We start from the raw sequence: 16,903 nt of genomic DNA, 5'->3' as shown, positions 1-16,903 counted from the left end.
TATCATCTTGGTCACTTGCCTCTGGATCTTCTCCACCTCCTCCCCATCAAGAAGAAACCCTGGCACCCAAATCTGAGCAATAGTCAAGATGGGGTCTTACAGAGGAACAATAACTTGCTTGTCTCTGCCTGTGAAAGTATTCTTCAATAACTAAGTGATTTGATGAGCTGATTTAGCCACTTTTGCTATGTGCCCCCCCCCCCCTAAACTTCAACTCCCTATCCACCAACACTCCCAAATCCCTGGCCTCATCAATCTCCTGGAGTACAGTTCCACCAATGTGGTATACTGCTGCTAATCTTTTCACCCCAAAATGCATAACCTTACACTTTGCCATATTAAATTGACATCCATTCTCCTGGCCTCCTCCAATCTATCCAAATCATCCTGCAAAATTTTGACATCATGTGCATTCACTATTGCTCTACCCAACTTTGCATCATCAGCAAATAAATGAACAGTTCCTCTCAGATCCTTTCCTATATCGTTAACGAACAATTAAATAGTAGTGGTCCAAGAACAGAACCCTGCGGCACACCACTAGTCACGGGCCTTCTTTTGGATTCGTCTCCTGAATAAACTACTCTCTGATATCTCTCCATCAACCACCCTCCTATCCATCTCACCACCTCTATATCCATCCCCATATGCTGTAGTTTACTGATTAGAATCCAAAAAAAAAAAAAAAAAAAGGCAGAAAATGCCTTTCCCTCATCAACTGCTCTTGTCACTTTATTATAAAAGGCAATCATATTAAGGGAAGGGCCACTACCCAGACTAGTTTCGACATTTTGAGGTCTCTTCAGTGGGTGCCAGGCCCAAGTGGAGATACCAGGCAGAAGCATTAGCAAGGTCATCTCTACCTATAGGAGTTGCCAAACGGTGTGCCACCTTTTTATTAAATTACTCTGGATTTAGAGAACGATGTTGAAAGTTTATTTTTCACTTGGTTAGACTATAATAAATTTAATTTAATCCTTTTTCCAAGTGTGAGCAAACAAAGTTTGCACCTGAAAGTATCTTCAGGACTGGGGTAAGGTAGTGCAACACCAGGAAACTCATTGCAAAGGTGGAGCAAGCTAACATTACTCCTATCCCGGTATCTCCCATAATGCAAAACACATCTCCTTGTGGATATGTATCATATTACTAAAGCATGAGCACCTCTTAACAAAGCCATGTTGACTCTCACAGATACAATTATCCTCATCTACCCAATGCTGTATATGGTCCCTCTCTGATTTCTCCAAGATCTTAACAACTACTGATGAAACACAAACTGGTCTATAATTTGATACTTCCAGTCTGCTACCACCTCTTATGCAATGGCACTATCTTACTCTCCTTGGGTAACTTTCCCTTGGCCAGACTTTCATTGAAAAGCCAGGTTAACAGAGCTTTCAGTTCTTTAGCACATTCTCTCAAAACTTGTGGTGAAATTCCATCCAGTCCCAGTCATTTATTAACATCCAGGATACTCAGTATTTGAAATACACTCTTTTCTTGCAGTTCTAAACCACAAACCTAGCCTATCCCCCTAGTATTAAAACCTACTTATCCAGGAAAAATTATCCCAATAAAGACTGCATTGAAAAACTTCACTATGTCTTTTGCATTGGTCACTTTATTTCCATTTTAACAAAAAATGTCATTTTCCTTAATGATTTCTCCTTCTACTGGCCAACATAGCTAAAAAATTCCTTAGGATTTTCTTTTGATCTCAGGGCCAATCTTCTTATATTCATGATAAGCCACTGGCAAACTGAGCTGACGCTGCTGTCATTATTCAAAAAGAACTTATTGGAATATTATCTTTATTTATCTTGGGAAGACTCTAAAATGGTAGTGTTGGCTTTGTGACATTTCCTTCTTTATTTAGTTTAATTTATTATTTTGTGTTGGTGTAGATGATGCGGTTCTCTGTAGTTGGATTGAGTGGTGGAGACGGAGAGTTGTTGAGAAGGTGCCCTCCCTTGATCTCTATTAGATCTCTAGATACTAGTTATCTCTGACTTTATTATTATAATTTATAAAGTCAGAGAGATCTAGCATGATGATCACTTAATTTATGGTCTTCCCAATATATTGTAATATTATCTTTATGTATCTTGGAAAGACCACAAAGTTGGAGAGGTCTAGCTTGATAAATTCTTAACTTTGTTTTCTTTCCACTATACATAAAGATAATATTCTGGATAGATCTATTGTAAATTGTATAGGTTGTCCAACCTGTAAACTCTCAAAATATTTGTCATATCTTCTCTCTGCATTTGCAGGCAATTCTTCCCTAAAATGAGCTTCATCTAGGAGAGTATTAAGTTTATTGATTTATATTGAGTAGTATTTCTGGAAATGCATCTATAAGTGGTGTTATCACAAAGAAAAAGATATGGTACAGATATGTTGATGTTGTTTTTGCTGTGTGGAATTCTTCCTTTTCTGAACTTCACAAATTTCTTTGGAAAAAAAATTAATTCAGTAAAATCAAGAATTAAATTTACACTCGAAGCAGAAAATAACAATTGTCTTCCCTTTCTGCTTCTCATCACATCTCTGTCAAAAATATGATGTGATTAAAACTAGTTCACTATGCATAAGCTATATTCTACTAATTCTCTGTTAAATCACGAACTGCCATTTTTCAGAACTACTTTCATCTCTAATGGTTATAATACAAAAATAATTGATAAAATAATTAATAATTATGGCCTTCATCCTAATCCTCCTTGAGAAGAAGTTTCTAGAATCTCAATGCCATATGCTAAAGGACTATCAAAGAAAAGTAAGTGTTGTTCTTATTATGTTTAACTCTTTTCAACTATATTGACAATGGCTAGGAAACTAGCCATTGTTAATATTTCTTCTTCTTTTAATTCTCTGAATTCTAATAGTGGTAGATGGACAAATGATAACTGACACTGGGTTTAATAAGTCATGGTAATACAGATTAGTTAACCTGACTTGTTTCATCACATATGCTAGTAGCTTCTTCTGGGTTAGATTGATAGGTTGTGATAATATAGATAGTTAAACCAACTAGTTTAGCCACTTATGTGTGGGAAGTCCCACACATAAGTGTGGGACTTCCCACACATAAGTGTTTAATAGACACCCTATTAAACCCACTGTCAATTATCATTTGTTACATTCATTTTTGGTCAAAAAATCTACATAGTTATAGATGGAGTTATCCTCCTGCAGTTGATATCATATATTGTCATATGCTTGCAGTTTAAGTGTTGTTGTTATTGTGTTTAACTCTTTAACTGCATTGACAATATCTAGGAAACCTAGTCTTATTCTACAAATTCTTATTCTATTATTCTACAAATAATAAATACTGTTCCTAACATAAGTGTTGTTCTATTATTGTGTGATAATTTTATCAGTATTTCTTCAGTGTATTTCACATAGTTGGCTAAGAGTTGTTTCGAATAGCAATAGGAAGGAGAACAGAAAATTGACAGTTCAAGAATAGGAAGTATTTAGAATATGAAGTGACCTTATGAAATCAGAAGACTCATCATGGGAGACCCATTTATTTACACACTAGCCATCATTCACACAATACCTATCATACTTTTCCTTAAACTCATTCACTGATGAAGCACCCACAACCACCTCTGTCAACCCATTCACCACCCTCCAAGCAAAAAACCTAAGACCCTTGATAACCACATTTTATACAACTTTCACTGGTGACCCCTTGTTTTCTCCTTCTTGTCATGTACTGAGAAAAGTCTTCAGTGTCAATCTTATAAAACCCCTTTAATAACTTAAATGCTTCTATCATGTCTAATATTTTTGGCCTATCAGCTAATTTTTTAGTCTACACACCATCAATCTATTCTTGTAAAGGGCATTCTACAGACCTGCTACAGTCTTTGTCACTCACCTCTGGATCAACTCCACAACTTCTTCATCACCATGGAATCCAGAGTTCATATCTGTGTGCAGTTATCCAGCCTTATATAGGAGAACAATGCTATTTTCTATACCTGCTTGTTAGTGTGTTCTTCAACAACCACGTAATCTGATGTACTGTTTTAGTTACCTTCACAATATGTCCTCTAAACTTCAACTCCTTGTCCACAATCACATCCAAGTCTCTGGCTTAATTAGTTTCCTGCAGTTCAGTTCCATCAGTATGGAACTGAACTGCAGTCCTCTTCTGATCTCTTCCCAAAGTACATTACCTTACACTTGGCTACATTAAATTGGTAGCAATTTTCCTTTGCCTATAATACTAGTCTGTTTAAGGTCTTCCTGCAGGATCTCTGCATCACCTTCATTTATCATTGCTCTTCCCAGATTAGCATTGTCACAAACAACTGAATATTGCCTGTCATATCATTTCCTATATTATTGATATACAAAATAAACAACAGAGGACCAAATACTAAGCCCTGTGGTACTACACTACTAGTCACATTCTCCTGGACTCAACTCCTCCATAAACTACTCTTCTGATATCTGTCCATCAGCCACGATCTAATCCAAATCACCAGATTTATATCCATCCCCAATTGTTCTAATTTATGCCATTCTATGTCTCCTATGTGGAATCTTGTCAAATGCTTTTGCGAAGTTTAGCAATATAACTCATGAGCCATTATCAGGATTTCCCTTATTCAACTCCATTATCATTTGATTATAAAAAGTAAGCAGATTAGTAAGGCAAGACCCTTCACAAAACCATGTTGTCCCTTATAAAGTATCGTATTCCTATCCACCCAGTCTTGAATTCTTTCTTTCACCAATTTCTCCATACCTTAACCACTACTCCTGAGATGCTGGCTGGCCTGTAATTTGTTACTTCTGTTGTGGAGCCTCCTTTATGCAATGGGGCTATTTTGTTCTCTCTCTCTCTCTCTCTCTCTCTCTCTCTCTCTCCACACCAATATCACCTTTCCACTACTGAGGTTTAAATTAAACAGCTGGGTCAAAGGAACTGATAATTCCCTTGCACATAATACACTGATCGATTGAGATTCTGCAATATTTTAAGCACCTCCATTTCTTCAACCTCTGTTCTCCTATCAGTCAATGTCACATTGGCACTGTAGTATCACTACCTAGATGGTACATCCCTGCAAAATGATCACTCATTAATTTAACTATTTGGTTTGGTTTTGCTACCTCCCCACCATCAACACTTTTTTTTTTTTAAAGTCATCCTTCCATAGTCATTTCCTCCTTTTACTTGCTATATAGCACAAGAACTATTTAGGGTTTCTTTTGGCCTCATCAGCTAGTTTTCTCTAATAATTAGCTTTGGCCTTCCTTACTATATCACTCACCCTTTTATTTGCTGATCACCTTTTTATTTATAATCTCTCCACAACTGTTTTCTTTGCGTACAACTCCTGCTTAATGAAATTATTCATTCATCTAACTCCAACTTGATTTATTGTTCTGACTCTAGGCATACATTCAGATATTGCTTTCTTCAAACACCCCTTGACCATCTCCCAGAGCTGTCTCCTCAGCTTGTCAATATCACCCACTTTTTAGTTCCACATATATCCTTCTTAATAGAAAATTATGCATCTGCATGGCTGGCAATTTTCCATGATCACTTTCTCCAAGTGGAGACAGCATAGCTGGTTAGTGTTAAGTTCTCTGATTCAATGATCAGATCCAGCACTCTTGAACCTTGTGTCCCCTTCATTACATGTTACCTCAGGTAATTATTTCTGATCAGCCTGTGACCATTCCTCCTGCCAATCTATGTCCCCATAGTTGAAACTCCCCCCCCCCCCCCATATTAATTACTCAACCTGTAGTCATCACACTAATTTGCAAGTGTATGTTAACTACATTCTCCCATGTACCTCCTGGATTATAACAGTTACATATTTATCTCTTTTGGCCTCTATTTGACACCAGATAGCCTCAGATGAAATGCCCTCTGACTCCATATCCCCCCCTAATGTCCTTGTACTATTTTTGGCTTTAATTCCTCTGTTATTATTAGTAAAGCCCCTCCTTTGGTCCTTTTCCTTCTGTCCTCTCTGAAGACACTATGTCCTTTGCATTCTATTCCTATCACAATATTGCCATCACTCAACCATGTCTCACTGTTGCCTATGACTTTTGGCCAAGTTGTGTTAACCAATGTTAAAAACTTCTCAGCCTTATTTAGAATACTTCTGGCAGTAGTATTCATAAGCTGCATATCCCCCTTTATCCAACTTCCCTTACACCTTGTGTTACTTAGCCAACTAAAATTAACCTGGGTGCTACATTTTGCATTATGTGATCACTCTCCCACTTACTAACCTCTAGATTGTCTGGATCCATGCTCAACTGCATCTCCCCTAATTATTCTAGTTTCCCTGACTTTGTACTTCCAAACACTCACTGAACAACACTTTCTCAAGACTCTTGATTCCAAATCCATTTTGCCATCCACTTTATATAAATCCTTCCTTCCATCAAATTCACTCCACAAATCCAAAAACTCCACACTATTCCTCCTGTACATTCTGTGCACTGACCCATTCACAATCATAGCTCTCCATCTCAGCTCACCTTTATCGTGGCAACAGACTCACACCCTTCTTTTTTGCATGCAAACGCAACTGTTTCACATCTTTTTTTTTGCATACCACTTTTCACCTGTTAAATCATTTATACTAGTCAAATTAAAATCTCTTTCACTTTAATAACTCTCTGCATCCTTACAGCATCACAGACATCCTTTATCTTAGCTCCAAGAAAACATGATTTTGTCATACTCTCCTCAAGGACTACTCATATCAGTGAATCATCAAGTATATTAAGGATATGTGCAAAAGAGGTGATAGTACCCTTGATTATTCATCATTCTTGGTTATTCAACAGAAGTCTGGCAACAGGAACAATCCCAGAAGAGGAAGGAAAAATAATTCCACAGCATAATTATTATTATTATTATTATTAATATTATTATTCAGGCCTCCATGGAATCAAAAGACTCATCGTGGGAGGTCCTTCCTAAAAACATAAAGTCTGTCAAGACTCATCGAGGGGAGGTTCCCCCCTAAGAAACACAAAGTCTATCATACCACTCCTTAAACTCATTGACCGTTCTCGCTCTCACCACTCTATCAGGCAATGCATTCCATGGCTCAAACACCCTCCATGCAAAAAAACCACTCCTCACCATCTTTATCACAGTTTTCTTTCATAACTTCCAGGGATGGCCCCTTGTCATGACTCCTTCCTGCTGTTCAACCAAGTGAAAGAACTCCCCAGTGTCAACCCTGTCACCACCTCTCAACAGTTTAAAAGTCTCAATCATATCACCTCTCCTTCTTCTATCCACCAAACTCTGCAGTCCACATTCCCTCAGCCGATTCTCATAACTATCCTTGTACAGTCCTGAGACCATCTTTGTCATCCGTCTTTGTATCTTTTCCACAGTTAATTTATCCCCTTCAAATCCTGGGGACCAAATCTGAGAACAATAATCCAAGTGTGGTCTGATCAGAGACTTATACAATGGAATGATAACCCTCTTTTTTCTGCAGGTCAGTGTCCTTCTCATAATTGCAGCAATCCTCTGTTTTACCTACACCACCTTTGCAATATGTCCCCTAAACTTCAGGTTTCTATCAATCATCAACCCCAGATCTCTTGTCTCTCCAAGTTCCTCCGGTATAACTCCTTCCATACAGTATGCAGCATCCCATCGATGTTTCCCCAAACCTCAAGACCTTACATTTTGCTGCATTAAACTGGCACCCCCATTCATTTGCCCATCTATCTAGCTTATTCAAATCCTCTTGCAGGGCTACCACATCTGCACTATTATTAATAATCCTTCCCAGCTTCGCATCATCTGCAAACAACTGAATATCCCCTTGCAATTCACTGGCAATGTCATTGATATAAAGGTTAAACAATATAGGTCCTAGTACTGAGCCCTGTGGGATCCCACTTATAACCTTCTGTCTCCTTGAAACTACTCCACCATACACAACTCTCTGATACCTATCAGACAGCCAATCCTGAATTCAGCTGACCAATCTGACATCCAGACCCATGTGTTGCAACTTAAATATCAGCTTATCATGTGGCACCCTGTCAAATGCCTTCGCAAAATCTAAGAAAATTGCAGTATATGCCTTTCCCTCATCTAATGTTCTTGTAACTTTATTATAAAAGGCTAGCATAATGCTAAAACAAGAGCGCCCTTTCACAAATCCATGTTGACTCTCACAGATAACATTATCCTCATCTGCCTAGTGCTGTATATGGTCCCTCACTACTTTCTCCAAGATCTTAACAACTACTGATGACACACAGACTGGTCTGTAATTAGCACTTCCAGTCTGTTGCCACCCTTATGCAATGGCACTATCTTACCTTCCTTCCATTACCTGGGCACTTTTGCCGAAGCCAGACTTTCATTGAAAAGCCAGGTTAAAGGCACTGTCAGTTCCCTAGCACATTCTCTCAAAACTCGTGGTGAAATACCATCCAGTCCCAAAGCTTTATTGACATCCAGAGTTCTCAGTATCTGAAACACACTCTCCTCTTGCACCTCTAAACCTTGAACCTGCCCTATCCCTCTAGCATTAAAACTAACTCCTCCAGGATGAAATACTCCAATAAAGTGGTCATTGAACAATTCCACTATGTCCTCTGTCACTCTATTCCCATTTTTATCCCACAATATCATTCTTCTACAGTCATTTCTCCTCCTACTGGCCACATAGCTAAAAAATTCCCTAGGATTTTCTTTGGATCTTAGGGCCAATCTCCTCTCATATTCCAGTTTCGCTTTCCTTACCACACTAGTCTCTCTTCTGGCCTGTGTCTTATAATCTTCATGCATCCTCTCTTCACCTGTCTCCTTATATCTCTTCCATAGCCTCTTTTTCACATGCAATTCCTGTTTAATATTGTTTGTTATCCACTTTACTCGAAATTGTGTCCTCTTCTTCACTCGTGGTATACAACTTACCATTGCTGCTAAAAAATATTCTTTCACAATTTCCCATGCACTAACGATATCCCGGCCTTCCAATTCCTCCTTCCTTGAAACTTCCCGAAGTTGACGTCTAAGACTATTATAATCACCTGCATTATAATTCCACATCAGTTCCTGTCTCTTTGATACTCCTGCATGTCTATTCATTTTCCAAGTCAAAACCATATGGTCACTCTCTCCAACTGGTGGGAGAGAGATGTCATTTCAGTTATTATCAACTCTTCTGATGCTATAATGAAATCTAAAACTCTTGAACCTCTTGTTCCCTCTGTTACATGTTGCCTAAGACATTTGTCCCTCAAGAATTCTAGAGATTCCATTCCACTATTGCTACATGCATCTTCCTCTCTCCAATTTATACTACTGTAGTTAAAATCTCCCATAACAATCATTCTTCTTGCACTTTAGAGAGAATTCAAGTCAGTAGTGTCAAACTATAGGCCATTTTGCATATTGTGCAGAAGTAAAGGTGTTAGAGAGGCTGGTTATAGACAAAATAGCAACCTGGATTGATGTGAATTACAATCTTTTGAGAGAGCAGCATGGGTTTGTTAAGGGGAGGCCATGTATTAAGTTGGTTGCATTTTATAGTAGGGTGACCAGTGTATTCGACAAAAGAGATACTTCTTCCTGCACAGTATGTGAACTGACTAACATAGCTCTCCATCTCAGCTTGCCTCAATCATACCATGGCAACAGATTCACAACTTTTACTCTCATACTCTACAGTGATTTATCTTGATTTTGCTAAAGAATTTGATCAAGTACTGCATAATATACTACTGATGAAATTGAGCAGGATGTGGATGAATGGTCATTTGGTAGCTTGGTTACATGGACACCAGTAACTTCTATATAACTTGCACCAGTAACTTCTATATAACTTGCTGGTGCCTATTGCTTGCCTATGCTGATAAATTAGGAAGAGCAATGTCAGAAATTATTATTATTATTACGTAACACCTCTAGGGAGCCGAAGGACTCATCGTGGGAGGGCATACTACTCCACCACACTCAACTCACTGTCTTCCCTACTTAATCCTCCAACTACACACACCACCACCACTAGCAGAGGTGGTGGTGGTGTGTGTGTGTTCTCTTGAATGATTTGCATGTACGCAGGATGAAAAACACGAGTTTCAGGGAGAAAAAACTTTGCTACCTCTGTATGTGACCGGCTAACTCACCAACTTTCAGGAGCTTCCTAAAAGCATATCTTCTCACTAGATAGCCTCGAATCCCTTATTTATTATTTTTATTCTTTGTTTGTTATAATGAAATACAGAACCTGGAGTTTTCTTTTTTTATTAGTTATGAAAAACCACATCACCTAAATGCCTTACATTTATAGCTTTACAGAGACAGGTCCTTTCTACAGCATGTTTCTGGCTGCAGTGCCCTAATTTCTGCACGAATGTTCACCTTCAGATATCCTCACAGGAAGAAGTTAAATTTAGCTTAAGTCAGTAATCCAACATTATTTTCTGGATTTGAATGAGTTCTTGAATGACATACTAAACGAACAGCATCCTGTTGTGCCTGGAGACGAGTAGGCAGAAAAATTACCATTACGCATAAAATCACTGTTGTCCACACAAACTATTGTACTTTCAAGCACCATATTAGCTTCAGTTCCAAAATGAAATCTTTTTATTAAATCGAGTTGTGACAAAAATTGGTTAAGATACTCAGCAAATTAAAATTATTTAGATTTAATCCAATAACTTCTCAGCCAAGTTTCTATTCAACTTTTATAACACTTCAAATTCGGTAACTCATCCATTCTCCATCTAGTAACACGCTATGTTGTTGTAACAAGAGGATTTGAATAGGTTGATGCTTTGGGCTGAAAAATGGGAATGTATTTCAATGTTGATGAGTGTAAAATTATGCAGTTATGCATTTCAGCAAGAGGAGATGGAATGAGGTTTACCATATTTAAAGAATGAGCTTTGCTTCAGGAGGTGGAGGAGGTAAGTGATCTGAGAATCTTAATAGATTGGAAATTGAAGTTTGGGGGAGGGGATATATCTGGGTAACCTGTACAAATGTTGAAAGGTTTCCCAGAAAACTGTTGCTATAATGCAAAGAACCCTGATAAGTAAGTATAGGTAAGAAAGTAATAGTTCCACTGTATAAGGCTAAATAGGCTTTGTTTGGATTTATGTATGCAAATTCACTTACCTAGCTATATTAGTGATAAGGAAACATTGGAGAGAGTGCATAAGCAAATAACTAAGACTCTCTCAGGAACTCTCGAATATTGAATATGAAGACAGATTGAGGGAATGTGATTTTCAGAGCTTGATGAATAGGAAGAGGGATGGTGATATGATTGAGTCATATAAGTTATATAAGTGACAGTATAAGAGCAGTCTTTCAAAATAGATATAGGAGAATTATTGCATAGGATAATGTTTAGTTAAGGAAGCGAAAAGATTTTTATGGTGAGTGGTGGATGAGTGGAATGCATTGCTGGATTAGGTCATGAGTGATCCAGCAATGAATGTATTCAAAACAAGGTATGATAGTTATTGTTGTCTGTGAATGTTTGAGTTTCTTCAGTGTCTTTGGACTCCATGGAGACTTAGGGGTAATGCTAAGAATATAATTTCTTGTCTATTATATTTCATTTTGTAACTGAGCAAAAAAAAAAAAAAAAAAAAAAAACTCTGTTTTTTTAGTATGTTCTTCAATAACCAAATAATCCTCTATGCCCTCTAAATGTCAGCTCCCTCTCTACAAAAACTTTTCTACCCCTAACTTTAACAGTTTCCTGAAGTACACTTCTGTCAATGTAGTACTTAGCTTATAACTTTATACTTTTCTGGATTAAACTGTCATCCATTATGTTTTGTTCATATAATCAGCCTAATAAAATCATCTCGCAAGTTCTCTAATTGGCCGTAACTATTACACGGCTCAATGTTGCATCATTAGCACACAACTGAATATTTCACTTCAAATAATTTCTTATATCATTAATACACAAATTAAATAGATCTAAGATTAAATAGAACAGGGCTCTCTACTTAGATCAACAATCTAAGTACAGAGCCCTGTGGCACCTTGCTCTTTTTTTATCTCTCCACACCAATTTCAGTATCCATCTGCATTTGCTCCAGTTTGTGTAACTTAATTTCATGTGTCAAAAAATTGCCTTTGCAAAATTCAGTAGTTTCATCTTAACCATTTCATCTGTCCAGCTCAAATACTACTTCTTCAAGCTGATCTCATTTCTATATGGGGTCGCTGTTTCTGATGAGTCTTCTCCACTGATTTCTATTGTAGACTGCATCTTTGTCCAGGTTTTTCTCCTTCAGATCTTCCTCTATATTATCTTTCCACGTTTTCTTTGGTCTTCCTTCTTGTATTTCCATCATCATCATGATACTTCGTCCATCATATTTTTCATTATTGCCTCATTACATGTCTATACCAGTGGTGGCTCGTCCATAAGGTCTGCATTGAATGCAGATCCAGCATTGAGTATAGTAGCGAGTAATATTGGCTAGTATACTCAATGCTGGAGTTGCACTCAATGCAGCCCTGCAGCCCTTATGAATGAGCCACCACTGGTCCATTATACCATCTTAACTCTGATATGTTCATTCCTCATCTGGTCTTTCCTTGTTACTCCACACAGCCATCGAAGCATCCTCATTTCTATAGTACTAATCTTGCTTTCATTGGACTTCTTCATAGGCAGTGTCTCCAATCCATATAACATTGTAGGTCTCACTACCGTTCTGTATATTTTTCCTTTAAATTTCAATGGTACTTTTCTATCACACAAAATTCCTGACATTTCTTTCCAATTCTTCCATCTTGCCTGAATTCTCTTATTGACTTCCCTTTCCACTCACTTCCTTTACTATCCATTACTGAACCCAGATATGTGAATTTATCTACTTTCTTGATGACCTCTCCATTCAGCCACATCTTCCTCAGTGTTGATATTTTGACCACACACCAGATATTTAGTTTTTCTTCTGTTCACTCTCAGTTCTCTTTTTTCTAATACCCTCAATCCTCTTTCTTCCATCTTATCAGCTTTTCTTCCACTTCTGTTGTTTCCACACACAGCACAATATCGTCTGCATATAGCATACTGCAAGGTGCTCTCTCTCTCTCTCTCTCTCTCTCTCTCTCTCTCTCTCTCTCTCTCTCTCTCTCTCTCTCTCTCTCTCTCTCCCTCCCTCCCTCCCTCCCAGCTCAATTGCTACTCTATTATTAAAAGTGAGTAAATTAATAAAACATGAGCTAGCTTTCCCAAAGAAATACAGTTTCTCATACAGTGTTATGTTCTTATTCACCCACTTTTGCTGAATTTATTGTTATTATTATAATTAATATTATTATTATATAGATATCTTTTTGGAGTTAGAAGACTCATCAGGGGAGACCCACACTAACTACTATTCATGCAAACTTATCATGCCTCTCCTTCTCATTCACTGTCTGGGCTCTCAGAACTACCCCCTGGCAATCTATTCCAGTCATTCCCTTTATCTAAGCAAAAAATCTAGTCTGCACACTCTTACTAGTCACACTGCTACACAACTTTCAGGGTGTGATCCCTTTAGTAGACTATGCAATCTATACACCTTCAATCTTATCCTCTTAGAGAGCATTCACACAGACCTGTCACTAGCTTGGTCAGTTGTCTCCAGATCCTCCACTTCCCCATCTCCTTAGAAATGCAAGTGACCAAATCTGTGCAGAATAGTCAGGATGCAGCTGTATCATAGCTTTAAAAGAGGGATAATAACTCTCTCTCTCTCTCTCTCTCTCTCTCTCTCTCTCTCTCTCTCTCTCTCTCTCTCTCTCTACTTGTCAATGTGTTCCTCAACATCCAAGTAATTTTTGCAATATGTCCTTTGAGCTTCAGCTCTCCATCCGCTATCACTCCCAGATCTCTAGCCTGATTAACTTCCTCTAATCCAGTACCATCAACATAAAATTCAGTAGTATGCAATCTTTTCATTCCTTAAGTGCATGACCTTACATTTTGCAGCATTAAATTGACAACCATTATCCTTTGCTCACACTGTCAGTTTATTTAAATCATCCTACAAGATGTTTGCAATCACCTTTATCAACTATTGTCCTCCTCCTCAGTTTTGCATCATCAGCAAACAACTGAATATCCCCCCCCCACCCTAAAATCATTCACATACAAACTAAACAGTAGTGGCCCTAGTACAGAGCCTTCAGTCACCCTCATTCTCCTAGATTCCACTCCACCGTATACCACTCTCTGGTATCAGTCAGCCACTCCTATCTGTACCACCAACTTTACACTCATTCCTATTTGCTCCAACTCATGCAAGTTTTTCATGTAGTATTCTTTCAAAAATTTTTGGCCAACTTCTTCACTTCTTTTACCATCACTCTCAAGAGATATTGACTGGTGTCTAATTCATTACTTTTGGAGCCTCCTTCATTGCAGTTGAACTATTTTCTTATTTTTCATCTTCCTTGGGAGTATATCAGAGTGTGAGATTAAAGTTGAATAGCCTAAACAGAGGCATTTCCAATGCCTTTGCACATTCTTGTTATATTCATGTCAATATCCATTTAATCATACAGCTGCATTCTCATTGGGATCCTGCAATATCCTAAGTAATCCCATTTCATCTGCCCCTATTCCTACATCAGTACCTGTCACATCTTTCACTCCAGAATCTTCAGCTGGATGATTAGTTCCTTATAAAGTGGTCACTCACTAGTTCAGCTATTTCATCTGCTTCTATCAGTTCTCTACCTTCAGAGTCATTCATTTTTACTTTTTACAGTTATTGTTTTCTCAAAGTAATTATTTCTTCCATATCACACAAAGAAGAAATAATTATCTCTTTGTCACATCAGTTTTATTTACATTGCTTTTAAATCTATATTTTTATAAATTTAGTCAGTTGCTTTATCTTACTGTAAAATGTTGTATAATTAAGAATGTAATTCACTGGAATCATTCCTGGTCCAATTATGTTAATATTTCAGGTGAATGGAATGATAGCTGTAATGAATTGCAAAAGATGTTATTTGTTCGCTCTCTTCGGCCTGATCGAGTACCCAACTGTGTAACATCTTTCATTATCAACAATCTAGGATCCAAGTATGCATATATTTACCTACTATTTTGATAAATTTTCTTCATCACATATCTGAAACTAACTAAAACATGAATATGTGAACATTTAAAGATAATTCTTAATGATGATGCTTAAGGAATTTGTTGTTTCTCAGCTCTGTCCTTTTGAGTATAAACATTAAATACATTAATCTCTTTATCCAGCTACTGGTTATCTATTCACTTGTTAACATGATATGTTCTGATCATGATCTCAAACATTTTTTGTTTGAGAATTATTGACTTTCTATTAAAAAAAAAATCATTAAACATTTATAAGCCTAAGCTGGTGTCAGTTAGATGGCATATCCAATTACCAACCAATATGCTGGGGGTTAAAAAAAAATAGGCATGGATGTTTATGGACGTCTTTAAGTGGGAGATGAATGTCATTACCCAGTTTAGACCACTGCCTCTCTTATTGGAGACATGAAGTGATATGAAAAAATTACTTTCTTTTAAGGTTACATGGTGATCAGCATTCATGATGAAGAATTTATGAAGACACAACACATGTTAAGAATAATTACTTTACTTAAAATTTAGGAAAGTAACATTTGACATTTCAACCTCTGTATTGAAGTCATCATCAGGAAAAATACATATGCATAAGATAAAAGCTATGTGACACTGCACTATACAAAAGCAAGATGAATCTAAATGTTTGTTAATTATTTAACCTAGCCTAACCTCTTGTAGAAAAAAAAATAATGATATAAAAATAATGATATTATAAAATAAAATAAAATAAAAATAAATAGAATAACATAAATTAAAAATTAAATAAAACAAAAAAAAATTTTTTTACATAAAAATTTTAATAAAAACAAAATATAAACAGAACTACATTAACATTTCTAAAGTCCTCTCATATTGAGATCTTCTGCTGTTTGGGCTTGTTCTTGTTGCTATACGGATTGCAGATGGGTCCTCCATATTCTTGGAATGATTAATCCATCATTTGTGTTTGGATAATGTTTCTGCATTTCACAAGCTTCTGTGAATTTTCTTTCAAACCAGGTTTTGGTACAGTGTAAGGACTCGGTGCCTTTTCAGTCAGTTCTGTGGCATGTTTCGAATGCGTGGTTTGATAGGCCTGTTTTGCTGTAGTGGAGGTATTTAATGTGTCATTCGTGTTCATCTTTGCATTTTTTATTTTTAAAATTTTACATTTACAATTCACATATTGAAATTTAAAAAAATAAATAAATAAAATATATTAATCTATTCTGCTTGTGATCATCTACTTGTATCTTTGCTCATGAAGACAAAATTAGATGGTTGATCTGAAAAGTTTAAAAAAAAAAAGGATAAATATTATGGGAGGATTTTTTTTATGTGTGTATCTTTACTAATACTGTTTTTTTTTAAGTTTGTGCTATTGAAATTGACTATTTTGTATGACTAGTGTGGGATTTTTTTAATGGATACTAGCAGTCATCATGACAGATACAATCACATTTAACTCTAATCGTATCTGTCATGATGACTGCTAGAACTAACACATTGTCCTCTAGCCTACCACCATTTAATGTCTGCATTATTTGTAGCATAGTCAAGGATTGCAGAGAATTCTACACACATGACATGTACGCATCCTGTAGATTAAGAATGTGGTAGGCAAGAATGGGTGCTGTATGGCTTGAGTGTAACTGTCTCAAACTTTAGCAACAGCAGAAGTAGTAGTACATTGGAAACGAATGAGTAGTGACTTGTAGATAGAATGTGAAAGAGATGTCTAGGACTTGATCTTGGACAGTGTGACAGAGAGAGAGAGAGAGAGAGAGTTG

At 37.0% G+C, this 16,903-nt stretch overlaps 1 protein-coding gene across 1 annotated transcript in view; it reads left to right on the top strand.

Annotated features, from left to right (window-relative positions):
* kl-2 (dynein heavy chain 2, axonemal kl-2) overlaps nucleotides 1-16,903 on the top strand; it is a 1,497,432-nt gene that overhangs the window by 1,079,244 nt on the left and 401,285 nt on the right. Inside the window, exon 45 of the mRNA XM_090414156.1 lies at nucleotides 14,984-15,098. Coding sequence (XP_090270282.1) covers nucleotides 14,984-15,098 — 115 coding nt within the window. The remainder of the gene's footprint in view (nucleotides 1-14,983; nucleotides 15,099-16,903) is intronic.

The sequence above is a fragment of the Typopeltis vanoorti genome, chromosome 24 (genome assembly GCF_054136105.1).
Source record: "Typopeltis vanoorti isolate ZY-2024b chromosome 24, IOZ_Tvanoo_1.0, whole genome shotgun sequence".
Classification (NCBI taxonomy): domain Eukaryota; kingdom Metazoa; phylum Arthropoda; class Arachnida; order Uropygi; family Thelyphonidae; genus Typopeltis; species Typopeltis vanoorti.
The sequence above is the reverse complement of the archived record's forward strand: the minus strand, read 5'-3'. Positions and strand labels throughout refer to the sequence as shown.